The sequence below is a fragment of the Bolinopsis microptera genome, chromosome 4, assembly GCF_026151205.1.
Source record: "Bolinopsis microptera isolate Bmic1 chromosome 4, MBARI_Bmic_1.0, whole genome shotgun sequence".
Lineage (NCBI taxonomy): Eukaryota > Metazoa > Ctenophora > Tentaculata > Lobata > Bolinopsidae > Bolinopsis > Bolinopsis microptera.
In genome coordinates, this window is record NC_087075.1 from 15,273,685 (window position 1) to 15,295,184 (window position 21,500).

At 39.8% G+C, this 21,500-nt stretch overlaps 1 protein-coding gene across 1 annotated transcript in view; it reads right to left on the reverse strand.

Moving 5' to 3' along the window:
* Nucleotides 1-10,472: 10,472 nt before the first annotated feature.
* Nucleotides 10,473-21,500, reverse strand: part of LOC134814249 (30 kDa salivary gland allergen Aed a 3-like) — a 62,359-nt gene continuing 51,331 nt past the window's right edge. Inside the window, exons 2-4 of the mRNA XM_063822332.1 lie at nt 11,339-11,399; nt 10,848-11,153; nt 10,473-10,728 (exon numbers count right to left, since the gene is read on the reverse strand). Of these exons, the coding sequence (XP_063678402.1) occupies nt 10,849-11,153; nt 11,339-11,390 (357 nt within the window). The 5' untranslated portion in view covers nt 11,391-11,399 and the 3' untranslated portion in view covers nt 10,473-10,728; nt 10,848. The remainder of the gene's footprint in view (nt 10,729-10,847; nt 11,154-11,338; nt 11,400-21,500) is intronic.

A 21,500-nucleotide genomic window follows, 5' to 3' on the forward strand; every position in this document is an offset into this window, starting at 1 on the left:
GAACCTGCACAGACCCACCCTACCCCCACTAGGAACCTGCACAGACCCCACCCTACCCCACTAGGAACCTGCACAGACCCCACCCTACCCCACTAGGAACCTGCACAGACCCACCCCATCCCACTAGGAACCTGCACAGACCCCACCCTACCCCACTAGGAACCTGCACAGACCCCACCCTACCCCACTAGGAACCTGCACAGACCCCACCCCATCCCACTAGGAACCCTGCACAGACCCCATCCATCCCACTAGGAACCTGCACACAGACCCCACCCCATCCCCCTAGGAACCTGCACAGACCCCACCCTACACCCACTAGGAACCTGCACAGACCCCACCCCATCCCACTAGGAACCTGCAAGACCCCACCCCACCCACAAGGAACCTGCACAGACCCCACCCCCACCCACCTAGGAACCTGCACAGACCCCCACCCTACCCCACTAGGAACCTGCACAGACCCCACCCCATCCCACTAGGAACTGCACAGACCCCACCAAGCCCACTAGGAACCCTGCAATATTCAGCACTGTCGAGGTAAACATCATGTCGCTCTCACAGACAAACAGTCGGCCACTAACTTAGAAGTTAGAATTTAAAAGATAGGATAATAAGTTTCAATTAGTGACTATTTTGTAAGTATCTGAACATGTCTTGCAGATAAGTTAGAGCCAATCTTAGCAAGGATCTATCGGATAGTAGTAAGATATTTAACGCAATAATTTTCTTCATATCCAGACGGCGAAGATTGATCAGGTCATCCTCAAGATGGTCGTGTTAATTTAGTGGAACAACACATTAACGGTCCTGGAGTTGAAAATCATTACTTGAAGAGAAATTTCATCCAGAAGGATGAAATTAACACCATTGAACTGGAGAGTAAACCGCTGTCAGATGGCTGATAAAGAAACACGTGAACTTTAACCACCTGCACTATTATTGTTTGGAATAAATCTTAAATTTCCTTTGAAGAGGTAGTCAGACTAAATAGATGGTGAAAACATTTACGGATTTATTAGTTCATGAGCCTGTGTTTGTCCCTGGACCTCAACACCAACTGGTGAGTGAAGAAGTGAAGCAGGCAAGTGCAGCTCCACTGTACCTTTTGTTAAACCAAATCCTGCCCTTCCCTAGAATCCGAACAATAGCGTTTTCATTAGTGAACATGCGCTCTAAGAATTTGCACGTGTTGAAGCATTATCAAGAAACAAAGAGCTTTTATCAATAAACGCACCGCGGTGGTTTGAAATAGGCTGATAAGTTGACATGGTGTGGGGAGGCCCTGTGAAACAAGCTGCGCCGGTAAGACTGCTGTAGTCAGAGAGCACTGTGGAGGCGGGATTGAGGAGATCAGTTACGAATATTATATAAGCAGCGGTCTGAGGTCCAGATATCAGAAGGTAGCCTTAGTTTTATTGGACTCGTTATGACGTGTCAACTGTCTACCGGCAAGTTCCCATGCAAAAACAATCAGCATCGTGATTGAAGGGCAGGGTCCTTTTATAATTGCTTGGTTTGTTACCTTACAGTTGTTATAACCCCAATTTAAAGTATTATAGATTTTTCTGTAACGTTCGGCATTTTGTTCAATTTTAATCAGGGTTTAACTGTATTCGGTCAAGAAAATTAGCTAATAGCTACCGTTTGACTACCAATGATTGGGTCCTCTTCTTGTTAATTTAAACAGACAAGGAATAATTAAACAATTAGGGTTTAAGTTAAAATAAAAATCATACATACTTATAAATTATCAGTATTCACTATTCAGTAACCTTAAACCCAGGATAATGTTTTTGCAACTCCTAACAGCCCTGCTAGCCCTCCTTTGCACCATACCCACTTCCTGCAAGTTATTCTAACGTTTATTTTACCTCACTTCCCGACGTTAATTATTAAAATTCTAAAGCATTAATCAAAATTTTAAGGATGCTATATTCTATTCCTATCCTTGTTTTTAAAACCCTGCTGAAATTGGCGAGGTTTCAATTCCATTTGTGAGCTGAAATTGGCCACGCCAGAAGGTTGGTTTTTGTTCGGTTTTCAGGGTTTTTTTTCCCGTTGCCAGGTGTATAGATATTCCTATATCGTCTCATAATACGTGAGTTCACTTGTTAGGCCTTCAACGTCAGTGTCAAATAATCGCCAATGTTCGTATCAATTAAGCAGGAGTACCCACTGCTTATGCAGTTCTTTCAAAAGCTCTACGTTAATTTCATTTCTCAGTTCTCCAATATAATATATTAATATATGATATGGACTGAATACTGTTGTTTATTTCATCCTCAGAATCATTATTTTTAAGGTTTAATTTTGTTGACCAATTCATGACGCGCTGCTAGCTTGTATACATCAACATTCTTAATCTCAGTTTAACTGAATAACTTTATTGCCATTTTATGACATCATAATTTGAGTATAATGGTAGTTTTATGGCAGACTTTATTGATGGAGCCAAAGGACACAATTTATTTAAATAGGATGTGCGCAATATTCACGGTTATAAGGTGAGCGAAAGGAAAATCACGTTGCTTTAAAGAATCGTTACAAGAAGCATGACCATTGGAAAGAAGTCAAGAAAGGCCGCTATAAAAATTGAACAGATGCCCAGCAGTTTAACAACAGTAACACGTGATGCCCATATAAGGATATAACAACGATCTCAAATCACTGATCAATAAGTAACCTAAACATCATTACCAGACAGAATGATATATTTTTTAAATAATTAACAATACTAAAGTTTTAAGGAAACAAGTCATAAATCCTTCTGAATCCTGACCACTAGTACGAACAACCTGCACCTTAAACATGACTGCGTACAGAACCTCGCTTCTAATACTCCTCTTTCTGACGGCTGTGATCTCGGACAAACCCCACGTTGCTCTAAAGTTTGGTTATGATCTCTCAAGTTATATAATGATTGCCCCGGACATGTCCCCACTGGAGGAGCAGGTGTCAATCTGTGCCTGGATAAAGAAACTGAGTCCCACTTTTCGTAGAGGAGTGTGGCTTCATTACAGGACTGTGGTTAGTAGCAGTGAGATATTTCTCTCTGATAACCTTGGCTGGGCTTATCTCTTGTCTGGCACACTCCAAAGAGTCAGACTCCGGTACATTCAGAGTGGTACCATATTTGCATTACATGGTCTTACAGCCAGCGGGAGAAGACCCCTCTTCTCAATGGCGTGCAGATTGGGACTGCCTCGTCGCGCTCTGGACGGAAGTTCTCTGTCGCAACCGGCTCTCTCGTTATCGGACAATATCATAACACCTACAAGATGGAGGCTTCGTTTCATAGTGGCTACTCATTCGGAGGTGAAATCACAAAGTTGAACATCCTGAAACGAGAACTGACCGAACAAGAGGTATCCAAAATGTACAAGTCAGGGATCTGCTCCAGCTTTGAAGAAACACTTGAAACTGACACCCACCTTTCGTGGGAGACGCTACTTTCCGATGATACCGAAAAACATGGAAACATTGTGAAGTTAAACTTGACCTGTCCTGATCACACGCACGAGCCAACCACTGGGATTCCTACAACGGCTGCACCAACTGAAGAATCTGAGGGGGGCTGCAACAACCGCTGGGCAATCCTCCGACTGCCTGAGTTCTATAATAAGGTGAAGATAATATTATGATTTGTAGTAAATTAGTAAGTAATTAATCGGGGGTTTATTTATTTCATATTTTTATACCAACAAATTGAATATATGAGGTATGGTTTGTGCTGAAGATTGTAGGAAATTACATATTATCTTTAATGAGTTTTTTCAGGAAGTGACAGCCACCATGGTGCAAGATTTGAGGGAAAGATGGGAACTTCTAGCTGAGTTTGAAGGGCATGTCATAGATGATAGCTTAATATCCCACCTGAAGGAACATCACTGTACCAACGAACAACAATAACTCTCGCGGTACTTTGTCATTTTTAGGTATGGGCATTAAAATAAAACGATAAAGTTTTTATTCACCACCTGATAAAACCTTAATATTCACCACTTCTTAAAATGATATCTTTGTCACCTTAACATATTATTCTGTCCCTGCAGATTTACGAAACCAGGAAAAGACACAATAATACGAAGCTCAAGATGAGGATTTATTAAGCTAGTGACATTTCTGACTTCACTAGTGACATTATGTGAACATTCTATGAACGATATACGTTTTTATAATGAACTCAACGAAACAGCGTAAAGAATCTATTAGATTAATTTCTGGTTTTAATTACTTTAAGTTTAACTTAATCATTACGGTTTGATGAACTCTTATTGATGCGGTCAACTATAATACACAGCTTCGTATAGCTGTATAGTGTTATAAGAGTTAACAATTTTAAAAATAAGATACAACTTATTTAGCTAGTAAAACTTCACTGGTGACATAATGCGAACTTTCTCTAAGTCTAAATAATATTTTAGTATTAACGGTTTCTGATTTTATAATGAACTAATTTATAATTTACAATTAATTTGGGGATATATTTTTGATTCACGTGAGTTACGACGTTAAGTTAAATCATTTTTGTTTTAGAATATGAATGAATCGATTAATATCAGTTGGAAATATTTCTCCTAAATTTCGTTTCTTCATTTTGATACTTTAAACCCTAATCAGGAGTAAAAGACCACTTTCCTAAATCAGTCCAATAACGTTTTAAGTACAATAAACGGCAGTAATGTGTAATAATAGTTCATAAATTACGGACCTGATTTTATACAATCAAAAAATAGGCACATGTATATTGAGTCGCACCCACTAAACCTTACTGGCTGGCCGTGTCACTAGAATTGGATTAATTTAAACAGATGCAAGACGTGAATGACAAGTAAATAGGGTGAAAAATTTTGCGAAATTATAGGGTGTTTTAGACGACATTTGGCATTAAAGAAATTTGTAGGACAGCAATAAACTGGGATTGAAAAGAATCAAGTACTTACGTAAATTTGGTAACTTCACAACAGTAATCTGTATTCTCCAATCAGAATTTACGACTTACTCAGGCCTCATCGTCTTAAGATTTTGACATTTCCTACGGTCTCGGGGACACTATTGACTATATATAGAAGTTTTCTAGAATGTTTGCTTGGATTTTATGAGTCTGACAGATATTTACTAATTTACAGTTCAAATCTTGACTGAAGATACAAACACAGCCCAGTTATCAGGCGACCATGGGGACTAGGGTGCTTATCTTTTTTTCTGGGATTCTATTTTTTCTGGGGGGGGGGGGGGGGGGGGCAATTGAGTAGCCATTATCTAAAGTTACCCCATTCTGGGACATGTTGCACTTTCGCTTTCACTTTGTATGTGGTATTATTATTTCACTTTCACTTTCACTCTGTATGTGGTATTATTATTTCACTTTCACTTTCACTTCACAGTGGTTCTGGGACACGTAAGACGTAGAGGGTGGTACGACGAGGAATACAATTACTATAACGTCAATGTAAACCAGATCTTTAGAAGAAGGTAATGGTAATTATAGACCAATTAGTAATCAATATAACCGGGAAGTTACTGGAAAGTAATCAGGGTAATTGAGCCTTAATTCATGAGGTTGTTACATTTATAACGATTTTGTTCACGATGACTGATGAGACGCCACTTTAACCCTCGAGTAATTTTGTTTTGATGGATTTTATAGTCTCACAATCATAACATTTTGTAAAACTGTTGAACTAAAAACTTTACATCGCCGAGATGAACTCTCTAACTACAGCCTGTTAACACTTTAATCTACTTTATCACACCTCAATTATATTCACAGGACAGCTCAATAATTTTTTACCAAAAGTTACCACCCCAGTTTCAAGAATAAAACGGGCACTGTTCGTATTACCCCCTAGTTACCACCTAATTACCACCAAGTTACCACCTAGTTACCCCCTAGTTACCCCCTAGTTACCACCTAGTTACCACCTAGTTACCACCTAGTTACCAGCTAGTTACCACCTTGTTACCACCCAGTTACCACCCAGTTACAACCTTGTTACCATCCCAGTTTCAAGATTAAAACGGGCACTGTTCGTATTGTGACCCCCCGAAAGTGTGGCAAAGAGCTCGAAGTCGGACAACTTTACATTTTGGGAATAGAAGTAAACCGAAAATTTGACTCAAACCTTCTAAAAATCACCAGGTAATCTGAGAAAAAAAGACGATTTAAATTTCGGTTCGTTCATCGATGATATATAAACAAGAATTGCGCCCGTTGTTTCGTTTTGGCGGACGCTAGATTTCCATTTCACATTTACTATAAATTTAAGTATAAGCTCCAATCAGCTCACTTCAATCTTCATGATAATAATATTGATAAATTATGCATCAAATACGGGAAACACTTGAAATTCAGTTCAATTGCCGTAGAACTTAACTTGTATCTGTAATTCAAGAAATTATCAGCAAAGGTAAACTATACTCGTGTATACATCAATACACTACGCGTGCCACGTACAAATTGGGCGTATCACAGTGCTGGCAAGCACGACCGTTGCATTTATTGTGGGTATACTATGTTCCCCATTTACTATTATACCCCCTTTACTATTATACCCCCTTTACTATTATACCCCCTTTGGTACACGTTACAAGCCTCTTTTGTGCACGCGAAGCGTGCACTCCGGCCGCCTCCGGCAGGAGTTTTCCAGGCATTAAGACTCATCGGAAGTCGTTAAGCAGAATTATTTTTAGTTCAAAACATTCTAATTTGATGTCAAAGATGACAGGAATAAAAAATAGTTATGTTGAGATTTTTAAGAAATTTGCATAAAATACTCGCCAGCACTGTTATACGAAATTCGGTAAAAAACCCAAAATCGCCATATTCAGGTGCCTTAAAAACCATGTTAAAATTGAGTTAGAGATCTGAAATTTTTCAGGGCGTCTAGACGTTGATCAAATCGACTGCAAAAAAAGTTTCAGGTTTCAGGAGTATCGGGAAATGGGTTTTCTAGAACCCCTGTTTTACGACAGATTGTCGTGATATATATATATATACATATTCAGGGATAGACGCTTTGCCAGTCAATTGTAGCCTGTATTTAATTGTCCATAGATTCAAAAGTATAAAAGATAAAGCCATTTCCGACCACAGGTCTTGCAAATAATTGTTTACACTTTAGTTTACATTGTATAAAAAAATTATTTGACGTCATAAACACCCCTTGATGACGTCATCAAGTTAACCGTTTTTAAAACTTGATTTTTGACAAAGTAATAACTTTTAAAATTAATTTTAAACCATTAAGGAGTAATTTTATTCAAAATCTGAGGAGATTTTCATCTTAGATAATTGTTCAAGCATTCTGAAAATCTACCGGAAAGTTTTTCTAGCTTGCTCCTTCATAAAGATATTCGTCATTGAAGTTTGTGCTTTTTTGAAGAATTATTTTATAAAAACGTCAATTTTGCGATTTAGTATTCTCTGGTGTTGGGCCATGCCTTGAGTTGAGGAGCTCAGTTCTGCTTCCTATAGGTATAAATTGTGCATTAGGCTAGTTTTGAAGTTGAAAATCGAAAAGTTGCACACGTGGGGACACGCCCAAATTGATAGAAAATTGCTAAAATCACTGAAAATTGCTGTTTTCGTCATTTTCTGTCAACTTTAGAGTGCCGTTGTGATTACAGTTCTTCTTGAAATACTTTGAAACTTTGCATGCTTATCAAGCTATATATAAAACAATTACATGCAAAAATTTACGGCGATTCAATATTGGATGCGCACGCAACGTCCGCTCAAAGTTTGCACGTGCGAAAGGTGAGAATTTTGCTCATTCGTGATTTCCAACAAATTCTGCTTTGCCACGACAGTTTAATGTCATTATATATGAATTTAATGCCAACTTGAATGAGTATTAGGTGGCATATTCAGTCAGTGATCGACCGATATGCTTACCTAAACACAAGGAAATGTTTTTAAAGGAAAATTTCGAAATCGTTGAAACTTCCTCCTTATTAATTAATGAAGATATCAGTTTATATTTCGACTTTATAAAGTACCCTGACATTATAATCAAAAAGAGATGATATTTTACCAAAACCCATATTCATGGGTAGAGTGGACCGCTGCCAGTGTCTCTCTTTCCCAAACAAAAGGAAATGATATTAATTTGATTGACCGTTCTCAAATGCAAAATGATACCGAGAATGAAATCGGTCGCTCGCTTTTCCCATTCATTTACAATTGTAATAGATTAAGAAGATCTACCCAAAGGCAGCTGTACTCGGCAATAAAGATTCAATAAACTTCAGCTAATTCAATAAGCAATAACTACTACCCTTACCCCGAAATACTAGGTATCGATCCGAACGCAACCCAAAGAGATTTTTACAGCATCTGACTGATGTAATCAATCGAAATTTATTACAATTCGTAAGCCGTGAATGAATGGAAAAAGCGAGCGACCGATTTCATTCTCGGTATCATTTTGCATTTGAGAACGGTCAATCAAATTAATATCATTTCCTTTTGTTTGGGAAAGAGAGACACTGGCAGCGGTCCACTCTACCCATGAATATGGGTTTTGGTAAAATTACCTAATAGTAATATTATACATTACATGCATCATATACATTAAAACACAGTCGCGCCGCGCATTCATAGATCACAGGCTATCTATACATCACATCTCCGCAAGCAATCCTCGCGCGCGCGCAACTTTTTCGTTGCATGGTAACTAACGAAAGGACTGACGACATATTTAAACCCACCTATCTCGTTCTCCAAAATCCACGTTTTTCTGCAAAAATTAACCTCCATTCGTAACCTTTCACTATTGCCTTTTTTCAAAAGGGTGAAAAGGAAAAAATAAGGTCTATAACCGGTGACTCAGGTGCACCCTGGCAATGAAGTACAGTGATGTCCCGTCTAACTTAAGGAATGCGATGGTGAGAAGGAGAATAGACTGCACGTGCGGGGTGTCTTCTTGTGGACATACCACTTGTAACTCTGCTTTTCAGATAAATTTCACTTTCACTTTCACTTTCACTTTCACTTTCACTTTCACTTTTACTTTCACTTTCACTTTCACTTTCACTTTCACTTTCATTTTCACTTTCATTTTCACTTTCGCTGGTATTGTAACTCTGCTTTTCAATTTAATCTTTGAGGTGCAGTTGCACTGTTTGAGTGGTATTGTTGCTTATTTTATTTCACGCTGGATCAAGGAAAGAAAAACGTTTTTTGTAGTATAAGATCGAAATTGCATTGGAATAATGTAAAATTACACACAGCTCAGCTTATTATTTTGCGCTGTTAAATTGTATATTTATAATTGCATAGCTTGGATAGTGTTAAGTTTGAACGGTTTCCTCCTTTTCCATTGTGTTAAACTTTACAGATTTCTGTTACCTCGCTCCGCGACGCTAAGATCCGTTCTCTTTGCCTTTCTACCACGTCCTTTTGTAGCCGCTATGTTGAACAAGGTTTGCTGGAAATATAATCTATCGTCTAAAGATATTTGAATCTGACGACGTAACACTAATTCAATATTTTTGTAGTAATAGAATGCTTTCTCCAGTAAAGCACAAAGTTTTATTCGTGGTTTTAGTTGAAACCAAACTTAGTCCAGGGAAGAAACAAACTTTTATAAATTCTTTGCTTTTAAGGTTGCTGTTGGACGATAGATTTTGAGGATGTTTCAAGTTGTTATGGTGAAAAAATAAAGCCCGAGCAATCAGAGTTTCCTCTCATTGGTGAGACATTGTATTAACGAAAAAGATCAAGGTTAAATCAGCTATAAGAAGATAAGACAATGTATAAGGGGAACAAGTGTGTAATTGTACACTTGTGTAATTGTACAAGTGTGTTATTGTACACGTGTGTAATTGTAAAATGTACACGTGTGTAATTGTACAAGTGTGTAATTGTACACGTGTGTAATTGTTTACGTGTGTAATTGTACACGTGTGTAATTGTATTTAGGGGGGATGTGAAATGTGGTTATTTTGTTTAATATTTGCGCAATGTTCAGTTATACCATTTACAGCTGAATCTATTTCAGAGAACTTCGAGATCGAGAAAAGAGAACAATAAAAAACCATAACAATTCCTCTGCTATCCTATACCTAGTATACACATGGGGATTGTGGTAAATGTGGCCTGCATGTTTACAGACACACGAACACACAAACAAACACCCGAATGAAGAAGTGGCGAATGACAGCTGTGATCATGTTCCTAAGATGCGACAATGTCGCCTAAAATGCGACAATGTCGCCTAAAATGCGACAATGTCCTGTAGGATGCCTATTTAACTTAATTAAAACTGCATTGTTTATTTGATACGTGGTTATTAGGTATTGCTTTTCAGCTAATTTCTAAAACTGTGTTTTACAGTCAGAGGATATAAATTATAAAGAATCAAGCTAGAGGGTAATTTTAATTCTCTTTTCAACTAAAACTATTTGTGGGTAATCGTTGTTTCTCAGAAGAGCAAGTTATGAATTTTTATAAGAAAATTTAACTTTAGAAACAAAATATAAGATAAACATTCTATGCTAACGGTTTATTACATAACTGACAATTATTCAAAATTCTAAAAAGAAACAAAGCGTGTCGTTTGATTCAGTTTCTTATTTCAATCACGGCATTCAAAATGATGTTGCAATAAGCCTCATCAAAATATAAAGGAGTTCCTTCTTGAAAAAATAACTCCAAGGTTTTTAAGATTCTTTGCTTAGTCAGAGTCGCATGTTTTCCGTGATTTCGATCGAGTTGAGATTCTGAAAGACATAGAAATTGGCTACTTTGTCAATTTTAAATAAGTAAATATATTGATTACATAATTTCTAACCTTCAAGGCTAAAAGAAAAATGGTCAATGGAATTGGTCAATAACATACTTTATAAACGAAGGACGGCCATGAGAAGAGGAACTGCGGCGATGGACATGCTAAGTGCACTACTGTCATCATCACCTTCACCTTCACCTCCAGCATCTTCACCTCCAGCATCTTCACCTCCAGCATCTTCACCTCCAGCATCTTCACCTCCAGCATCTTCACCTCCAGCATCTTCACCTCCAGCATCTTCACCCCCAGCATCTTCACCTCCAGCATCTTCACCTCCAGCATCTTCACCTCCAGCATCTTCACCTCCAGCATCTTCACCTCCAGCATCTTCACCTCCAGCATCTTCACCATCTGAGCCTGAAATCAATTAGGTTCATGGTAATAATTTGTATTGCAGTTATCCAAATTGATTTATCCTGGTCTTCAGTAGAAGCGTCTAATACCTCCTCTGTACAAAACATTCGCAATGAATATATTAATTAGAAAATGCCAGTAGAAGTATATTATTATCAACATATTGAATTATAGTTTAGTTAACTTACGGATCCCAACAACCATCAGGCCCATGAGGATAGCGATGAGGAAGAATTTCATTTTGATTATCTTGATAATTGTAAGTGTTAAATTAACAGTTATTTATAGAAAACGAAACCTAACTGCTTGACAGAAAAAAATTTATAAAAACACAAGGAAAGTCAAGGCTGATTATCAAACTATGATGATCAAAGGATTCGAAATGAATCTCATGACACTATAAGACTTGTCAGCTGTCATGATCGTGAAGAACGGACCAGTAAACGGGTTAAACTGAGTAACACTGATAACTGACCGCTGGAGCAGAATTTTATAGGCGCTGCGTTCTCACGCGTCTTCTAGAATATCGGTAGCTGCAGGCGTGTCACGTGACACGACACGTGTCATGTGATACTACAATTGTCACGTGATACGACACGTGTCACTGTCAGAACGTGCTACATCAGAACATGGAATAATGCGTCATTGATGTGACCTTAGTGCAGATCGGTTTCTCTTTGTCCGAGTAGAACTAACAAGATATCCTGATCATTAGCTATGAAAACAAAATGAAGTTAAGCTTTCCTCTAACAGCCAGTGTAGTGAGAAAGAGAGAGAGAGAGAGAGAGAGAGAGAGAGAGAGAGAGAGAGAGAGAGAGAGAGAGAGAGAGAGAGAGAGAGAGAGAGAGAGAGAGAGAGAGAGAGAGAGAGAGAGAGAGAGAGAGAGAGAGAGAGAGAGAGAGAGAGAGAGAGAGAGAGAGAGAGAGAGAGAGAGAGAGAGAGAGAGAGAGAGAGAGAGAGAGAGAGAGAGAGAGAGAGAGAGAGAGAGAGAGAGAGAGAGAGAGAGAGAGAGAGAGAGAGAGAGAGAGAGAGAGAGAGAGAGAGAGAGAGAGAGAGAGAGAGAGAGAGAGAGAGAGAGAGAGAGAGAGAGAGAGAGAGAGAGAGAGAGAGAGCATATTTTCTGTGTAGCTGAGTTGAGGCGGGTCACTTGACAGCTTCGAACTATATTGATAGCCTCCAGAGTAGGAATTGAGGTAATTTATATCGGTTTCTCGAGGGGTTCCCAGAGGAGAAGCTGATGGGTCAGAAGCTCGTCATGTCTTGCGAGATGACCAGCTAGCCTCATCCTCCGCTCAGATATCTTATCAGATGCTCTTATGAGGTTTCAGTACACTTTGGCGTTAGTCTGCCGCTCTGACCAGTCTATGTGCCAACCATTTAACTTCACTTTCTATAAAGAGAGAATATCGTTGATCTGTGCCATTAATTAATCTATAACTTAATCTATAAAGCTATAATATAATCACTAACACCATACTGAAACAATTTCATTTTGTATTCCACAAAGTTGAGAGTTGAAACTGCAGAGCTTTCACTACTACGTGATCATAACCAATCAGATAACTTAGTTTAAAGCTATCCCTTTACAGGTAAAGGTGGGACATGATGATAAGATCAGACAGACTCAACAGTCCAGCAATAATTCCAGAGTAGGAGTTGAGGTAATTATATCGGTTTCTCTTTACTGGTGTTGATGGAGAAAGAGATTACACTTTACTCCATTATGTTGTATGGAACTAGCAGGATCGCTAGCTAAATAAACATTCCTCTTCAATTGTTAATCTGTTTAGACTCTGGAAGACTAAAGTCATTAGTCAACAATCAACAATCATCCTACTGCGGTGCTAACCAAACATTCCTCAATATGTTACCCTCTACCTTCCACTACCAGTGTCGGTTTAGGGTACGGACTACAGTATGCCATCTGCAAAGCAACAACTCTCAAAAAGAAAACACGGCGGTGGTATAAGACCCAACGTATGGGTACTGACTTTCGCCTATATCAGGGAGATTAATATAGATCGCAATTACATATTAAATCGGTAACCGACTATAACTGCGAATTGATTAAAAAAACAGTACACGTGCACTTGAAAGAAAAGCAGACAATTGAACTTTTGTAGTACAAACTTCCACAGATTTACCAAATACCTTATCGGACCTTATTTGGACGGACATTACATGAACGGACATAATTATGAACGGACATTAATATGAACGCTCGAAGGCATTCAAAACCATCAAAAATCCGAATTTTTTTCAATTTTTTTGACGTTTTTTTAATTTCAGCAAATGATTTTTAAATCCATTTTTTATACAGTAAGTAAGAAAAGCAGTCATTAAGCAGTAAAAATGTTAAAATATGTGTTCATGAATCATGATCAGTTTCTAATATCACATATCATCTTCATCAAATGGGTTTTCGCGCATGAAATAGTCCATGCTTAAAGCATCAGTGATTTCTAGCTTTATGGAAACCTTTTTTTATCAAACTACCCCGGTCCTGCATTTCAGCGTTAACTTTTACAATCCATTCGGCGTGAAGTGGTTTTATCTTAGACAACTTAAGGTTAACCTTAACATCACGTGGAGCTTTCCTAGCACTGTTTCATTACCGCCCCCGAGTAATATGAACTATAACAACTTCGGACAATGTCCTTGGCAACACGATTTACCGTTACGTACGTTTTGGTACGTTTTGGTGAGTTTGGCAGGGCGTGCTCAGGACAACTGCATCGAGTGCGTCCTCCTCCAGCTCAGCATTGAGTTATCGTTTGTCGGAGTGTATCCCGGAACCGGTGGTGTGTCTGGGTACTGTTCCATAAATCTGCCTAGACCAACTTTGAAACTGTCTAACAATGTGATACTCCGGAGCTCCGATGGGAGCACGTTGAAGAGCTGAGCTGCTCTATCTCTAAAGCTGTTGTCGTAATCTGTTCTTACCGACAACTGTGCGTTTTCGTTCATGGCTGGGATCTCTGCCTTAATACCATGCCTTTGATGAGACTTGAACTCGAAGCCCGTATCGTTCGGAGCATGTTCATTAGAGGCTGGAACTGGTTATATCTAGAGGCTGGAACAAGTTTGTCATGTTGGCGGGGACTAGCTTATGAACTATGTTGTTGAGTGCCATAATTTCATTGACTTTTTTCCGCCAAATGACCCTTGAAAACATCATAATATACTAGTAGAGTTTTCTGTGCCTCTGGCAGACCAAGGAGAACCTTTCCGTCGTTAACTTACGGCACAATAAAGTTCTCAAAGTTGTCATATTCTGGGCAAAAAATTCGAAATGAAAAAATTTCAACGGACTTTAACTTGGACGGACATTAATTGAACGGACTTTATTTGAACGGACATTAATATGAACGCTAGGGCCTCCAGCGTTCAAGTAATGTCCGTCCAAATAAGGTCCGATAAGGTAAATTAAAATTTATGAATGGTAACCGAACATCCGAGTCATGTGTCCAATGGCGTTAAAAACAATGCACTAAAAAATGCAAATGCTTATGTCTTTGAAACCAATCCGAATACAAATTTTTGTTAGTCCAAGAGTTGAAAAGTTAAACATCAGGTGCTGAGAAAATAATCTCCTATTGAGCACAATTCTAGGAGTGAGGTGAGAAACTAAGCTAGTTAATTTTCGGAGCCTCGACTTGAAGAATCGTAATCGACAATTTGATCTCCTTTTTGCCGTAATTATTGTTTTTTGAAAATCATGTCTTCAGCAACAAAAGTACCATTGCCGAAACATAAAGCTGGTATGGAGATAATTTTCCAAAAACCGTTTATGGATGAAAAGAGTTCCCAATTTACGACTGATGATTACTTTTAGATTTTTTGAAAAATAGATTATCATGATCGTAAATTATATAAAGAAGCTGCAGTATTATGAAAATTACTTATAAGACATTATGTACAAGTTTAGAGAGAGAGAGAGAGAGAGAGAGAGAGAGAGAGAGAGAGAGAGAGAGAGAGAGAGAGAGAGAGAGAGAGAGAGAGAGAGAGAGAGAGAGAGAGAGAGAGAGAGAGAGAGAGAGAGAGAGAGAGAGAGAGAGAGAGAGAGAGAGAGAGAGAGAGAGAGAGAGAGAGAGAGAGAGAGAGAGAGAGAGAGAGAGAGAGAGAGAGAGAGAGAGAGAGAGAGTAGCTGAGTTGAGGCGGGTCACTTGACAGCTGACCTATATTGAAAGCCTCCAGAGTAGGAATTAAGGTAATTTATATCGGTTTCTCGAGGGGTTCCCAGAGGAGAAGCTGATGGGTCAGAAGCTCGTCATGTCTTGCGAGATGACCAGCTAGCCTCATCCTCCGCTCAGATATCTTATCAGATGCTCTTATGAGGTTTCAGTACACTTTGGCGTTAGTCTGCCGCTCTGACCAGTCTATGGTAGTATTTGTATAATTGCTTTTGCATCGTTTTATTGAGCTCGCTTATCAGCAAATTTATCTACTGAGCAAGCGTTACCATCGGCTATCTCTGTGTGTATACATATTGTCTTGTATATACATTACACCATGGTTACGAGTTCTGAGAATGATGGCAGTGAAAAAGTTAAAATTATCATCGGGAAGCTTATTGATAAAGCTGAAATGCACGTTAGACCGGTTATTTCTGCTTTTGATAATTCTCAGTCGTGTGCAGCTAACACTAAGCGTTTTGATCGGTTTTCTCTCCCAATACTTGAAAATTGTGCGGAATTCTTAAGAATTTCTCTCGCTGACAAGGACAATTTCAAGATATTTACGAAGAAAACGCTTATTGATCGTCTTTATTGTGGTTTCCAAGCTTTGATGCCCTCTAAATGTGCGGAATGTAGTGAGGACTATGTGATCGACCACGAGCCAGATGATGCACCATGTTTCACATGTTTTCGGTGTTTTAAAGGCTCGCACAGCTGTGAACGGAACACGCTACTTCATCAGACCATATCAGCGATGAACACTCCTTCCGGCTTTGTGTGGCTATGTGACACATGTTACAGTGCTGTTGATCCGATCGAGTCCAGAAAGACAAGATCACGACATACATCTGCTTCAGATAATAATAGGAGTGGAGCTCTGTCCAGCAATTCTATTGGAGGAGATTTTTCTAATATCATCACCCCCTCTGGAGATGGGATGTCCTCTACCCACAACCCCCAACAGCAATTCGTGTCTTTCTCTGAAGAGAATTCAAATCAAGGAACTGAAAGAATCTGCCAGAAGTTCTTGAGCTGGAACTGTCCGCACGGAATTAGCGGAAAGAAGGCAGTGAATGGAAATTGTTGTCCCCTCAAACATCCCCGAGTTTGTAATCAGTATAGAGTGTCTGGGTTTACTGGTAAGAAGGGATGTATAAAGGGTAAAAACTGTGCATTTTTTCACCCTGATATTTGCAAGGTAGCACTCGAAAGAGGATCGTGTCTCAACAAAGAATGTTCCAAGTTTCACCCCCTTTCTTGTAGAAAGAAGAAAAAGGAAGAACCCACTCGGGACAGGAATCAGAGATCCGGTATGCAGACAACCTCTAACTATAAGTCTAACTCTTCTTCTAGTTCGAGTGGTTTTTTAGAGCTACGAGACTTGGTCACGGGGATGGCGGCCAAGTTAGCAGCTCTAGAAAAGAAAATGGATCAAAGTGCCCCGTCCTCAGTGTGCCACCCTCCAGCACAACCAGCGGGACAAATGTTCTACCCATCCCAAGCAGCTCCTGCGATGATGAGTTTAGGTGTTCCCAGGCTACCCCAGCACCAGACTCCCTTCTCTCTTCCCTCCTACTTCTAAACGCTAGAAGCTTAAACCCCTCCGCTAAGAGTGCCGGGAGGTGGAAGCTGCAGGACCTTATAGGTCACTTAGACGAGAAGCGACAGGACGGACACCTGTTTCCTTTTATCGCCATCACAGAATCCTGGCTGAAATCATACCACCATGATGCTCAGTTAGAGGTTCCAGGATACTCTCTATCTCGGTGTGATCGCAGTAAAAGGAGTGGTGGGGGAGTAATGCTGTACTCTCTATCTTCTATCCCAGTCTCCCTATCAGAGAGTTTTGATGATAGTGTTTGTCAGGGAATCATCAATCTCTACCCCTCTGCTAAACTCTGTGTTGCAGTGGCGTACAGACCTCCTGATGCAACGGCCGCCAGTTTCTCAAAACTATTGGACAGCTTTACTCATGTAATTGAGAACTGCGCTCCGAGCGACTACGACCTCTTCGTAACAGGGGACTTTAACTTACCACAGGTGGATTGGGAAACGCTCCAAATCCGAAGTGGGGGGACATCAGACTCCAACCTCTCCGCTCAGTGTTTAATACGGTTTATGTCCACTCACCTGCTCAGCCAGATGGTTACAACCCCGACCAGAGGGAGCAATGTGCTGGATCTGATAATGTGCAACAACGATCGGCTGGTGTGCGATGTAAGCTGTGAAGCTACAGAAATGTCCGATCACAACATGGTTAATGCTCTCCTCTCTTTTAACCCTGCATTACTCGAGGAAGCTAAGCTCACGTATCTGGACGAAATGAACTTTCGGGCTCTAGATTTTAACCATACTGATTTCGAGGAACTTAACGAAGCTCTCAGTAGTGTGGACTGGAAACAGGTTCGAGGTTCCACTACCTTTGAAGAATTTCCGATAAATTTTACACGTAAAGTGCTAAACGTTTGTCTTGAAAATGTCCCAAGGAAACGACCTCCTAAAGGAAAACCGAATGTCTACAACTCGCTGAGAAGGAAGAAGTCCAGACTCAAGAATCGTCTTTCAGCGGCAGAGTGCAGCGGCGACCATGCTCGAATGAAACAGCTTGAAGACGAAATCGGATTAATCAGCTTTGAGATTAAGGAAGCTATAGTACACCATTTTGATGAGGGCGAAAGGAGAGCGGTGAATAAGATAAAAGCTAATCCGAAATACTTTTATTCCTACGCGAAATCGTTCTCCAAAGTGAAGCAAAACATCACAACTCTTCTTAATAGTGAAAATAAGCTTGTCACAGAGAAGAAGGATCTTGCGAACATCCTCCAGACTCAGTTTTGCTCAGTCTATAGTGACCCTAACTGCCCCTACAAATCCATGCCTGAATTTGCGGTGCCGCCCATTACTTGTCGAGATAAAGAACCTGTCCTCACTCTCGACCACGTAAAGGACGCTATATCGGAACTAAAGCTTGACTCTGCACCGGGACCCGATGGCATCCCCTCCATCCTGCTGAAAAGATGTACCTCTAGCTTAGCGGTCCCTATCTATCTCATCTGGACAGAATCTATGTCGTCTGGCATCGTCCCAAGCTACTACAAGACCGGATATGTCACTCCTCTCTTCAAGAAAGGTAGCAGATGTGAAGCTGTAAACTATAGACCTGTGACGCTGACTTCTCACGTAGTGAAGGTGTATGAAAGGGTCGTCAGAAAGCACATGACCCAGTACCTTGATTCTAATGATCTGTTATCGGACAAACAGCATGGATTCAGGTCAAATAGAAGCTGTCTCACCCAAATGTTGGAGCACTTTGACGACATTTACGAAGGTTTCACGAAAGGAAATGACACCGATTCAATCTACCTCGACTTTGCGAAAGCTTTTGACAAAGTCGACTTGGATCTACTTCTTCTTAAGCTGAAAAGATATGGATTCCAGGAGAAGCTCTTAAGATGGATTCAATCCTTCTTAACTGGTCGTGACCAAGTTGTTGTCGTGAACGGTGTGCATTCAGACAGCGCTAAGGTGTTAAGCGGGGTGCCTCAGGGCAGTGTTTTAGGTCCACTGTTCTTCCTGTTGTTCATCAACGACCTAGAGGACGTGGTTAAGCATTCTAGAGTGAGCTTCTTTGCAGACGATACTAGGGTTTCCAAGCAAATTAGCTGCCTTGAAGACTGCCAACTTCTTCAGACTGATCTTTACAGCATTATAGATTGGTCCCTATGTAACAACATGAAGTTACACGAGCAGAAGTTCGAACTCCTAAACCACCTACACAATAAGAGGAACTTATCAAGTGAACTTCCCTTTTACGTAGAAAGTCTCCTCTACAAGGTTTCTAGTGACGTCACTCTTTATCCCGTAGAAAACGTTAGAGACCTTGGTGTAAAAGTGTCAAGCGATCTGAGCTGGTCTAAACACGTCGGGGATATGGTCACCAAAGCTAGAAGTAAACTGTCTTGGGTGTTCAGTGTGTTTAAGACACGGGATAAAGTGGTTATGATGACCCTCTACAAGTCTCTAGTCAGAAGCTTATTGGAGTACTGTTGTCCGCTGTGGGACCCAGTCAAGACGACAGAGATTCAGCTTTTGGAGGGGGTCCAGCGTACCTTTACAAGCCGCATTGGTGGTCTATACAGCTTAAACTACTGGGAGAGGCTAGCTCAATTGAAGTTAATGTCCCTGCAACGGAGAAGGGAGAGATACATCATCTTGGTGATGTGGAAAACGTACCATAACGTTGTTCCAAATAGCTGTAGCATCGAGTTTGTGGAAACATCCAGATATGGCACTAAAGCAGTTGTTCCTTCTCTATCAAAGTCGAGTTCGATGAGAAACCAGACACTGTATGATAGCTCGTTCGCAGTAAAAGGATCCAAACTGTGGAATAAGGTGCCGAGTGAAGTGAAAGCCGAGAAAACGTTTGCCAGCTTCAAAGTCAGTTTGTCTAAGTTTCTTGCTTTGATACCGGATAACCCTCCGGTTTCCGGTTATACGTGCAGCTGGTCGAATTCCTTGGTAGACTACACGCCATCACGGTGGTCAGACATCTGATGACCCTTCCTGCTACGAGGATAAACCTTACCAAGTTACCAAGTTAGTTATGTGCCAACCATTTAACTTCACTTTCTATAAAGAGAGAATCTCGTTGATCTGTGCCATTAATTAATCTATAACTTAATCTATAAAGCTATAATATCACCACTAACACCATACTGAAACAATTTCATTTTGTATTCCACAAAAGTTGAGAGTTGAAACTACAGAGCTTTCACTACTACGTGATCATAACCAATCAGATAACTTAGTTTAAAGCTATCCCTTTACAGGTAAAGGTGGGACATAATGATAAGATCAGACAGACTCAACAGTCCAGCAATAATTCCAGAGTAGGAGTTGAGGTAATTTAGATCGGTTTCTCTTACGATCGGTTTCTCTTTACTGGTGTTGATGGAGAAAGAGATTACACTTTACTCCATTATGTTGTATGGAACTAGCAGGATCGCAAGCTAAATAAACATTCCTCTTCAATTGTTAATCTGTTTAGAATCTGGAAGTCTGAAGTCATTAGTCAACAATCATCAGGTCCCCTGTGCTAACCAAACATTCCTCAATATGTTACCCTCTACCTTCCACTACCAGTGTCGGTTCAGGGTACGGACTACAGTATGCCATCTGCAATGCAACAACTCTCAAAAAGAAAACACGGCGGTGGTATAAGACCCAACGTATGGGTAATGACTTTCGCCTATATCAGGGAGATTAATATAGATCGCAATTACATATTAAATCGGTAACGGACTATACCTGCGAATTGATTTAAAAAACAGTACACGTGCACTTAAACAAAAAGCAGGCATTTGAACTTTTATACTTATAGTACAAACTTCCACAGATTTATACCAAATAAATTAAAATTTATGAATGGTAACCGAACATCCGAGACATGTGTCCAATGGCGTTAAAAAACAATGCACTAAAAAATGCAAATGCTTATGTCTTTGAAACCAATCCGAATATTTTTTGTTAGTCCAAGAGTTGAAAAGTTAAACATCAGGTGCTGAGAAAATAATCTCCTGTTGAGCACAATTCTAGGAGTGAGGTGAGAAACTAAGCTAGTTTATTTTCCGAGCCTCGACTTGAAGAATCGTAATCGACAATTTGATCTCCTTTTTGCCGTAATTATTGTCTTTGAAAACCATGTTTTCAGCCACATGAGTACCATTGGCATTGCCGAAGCTGGGGATAATTTTCCAAAAACCGTTTATGGATGAAAATTGTTCCCAATTTTCGACTAATGATTACTTTTAGATTTTTTGAAAAATAGATTATCATGATCGTAAATTATATAAATAATAAAGAAGCCAATATTATGAAAATTACTTATAGTTATATTTATAAGACATTACTGTACACATACAAGTCCAGCTCTTTGTGGGTGCAAAAAATAGTAACGTTACGCCACAATCACTCGTACATTAACATAACGACGTTAATGTTACTGGGCCGCGCTCAGCCTGTCATTCCACCGAATCTATATTCTATGTTTATGAACATGATAGCCTGAACTATCATGAGGTCCCCAGGTAAGGTTGATGTGGCTAGTGACCATTATTCAATATTCAACATTTGCTAGATGTGACCACTGACCACGTGTGACGTGCCATACTTA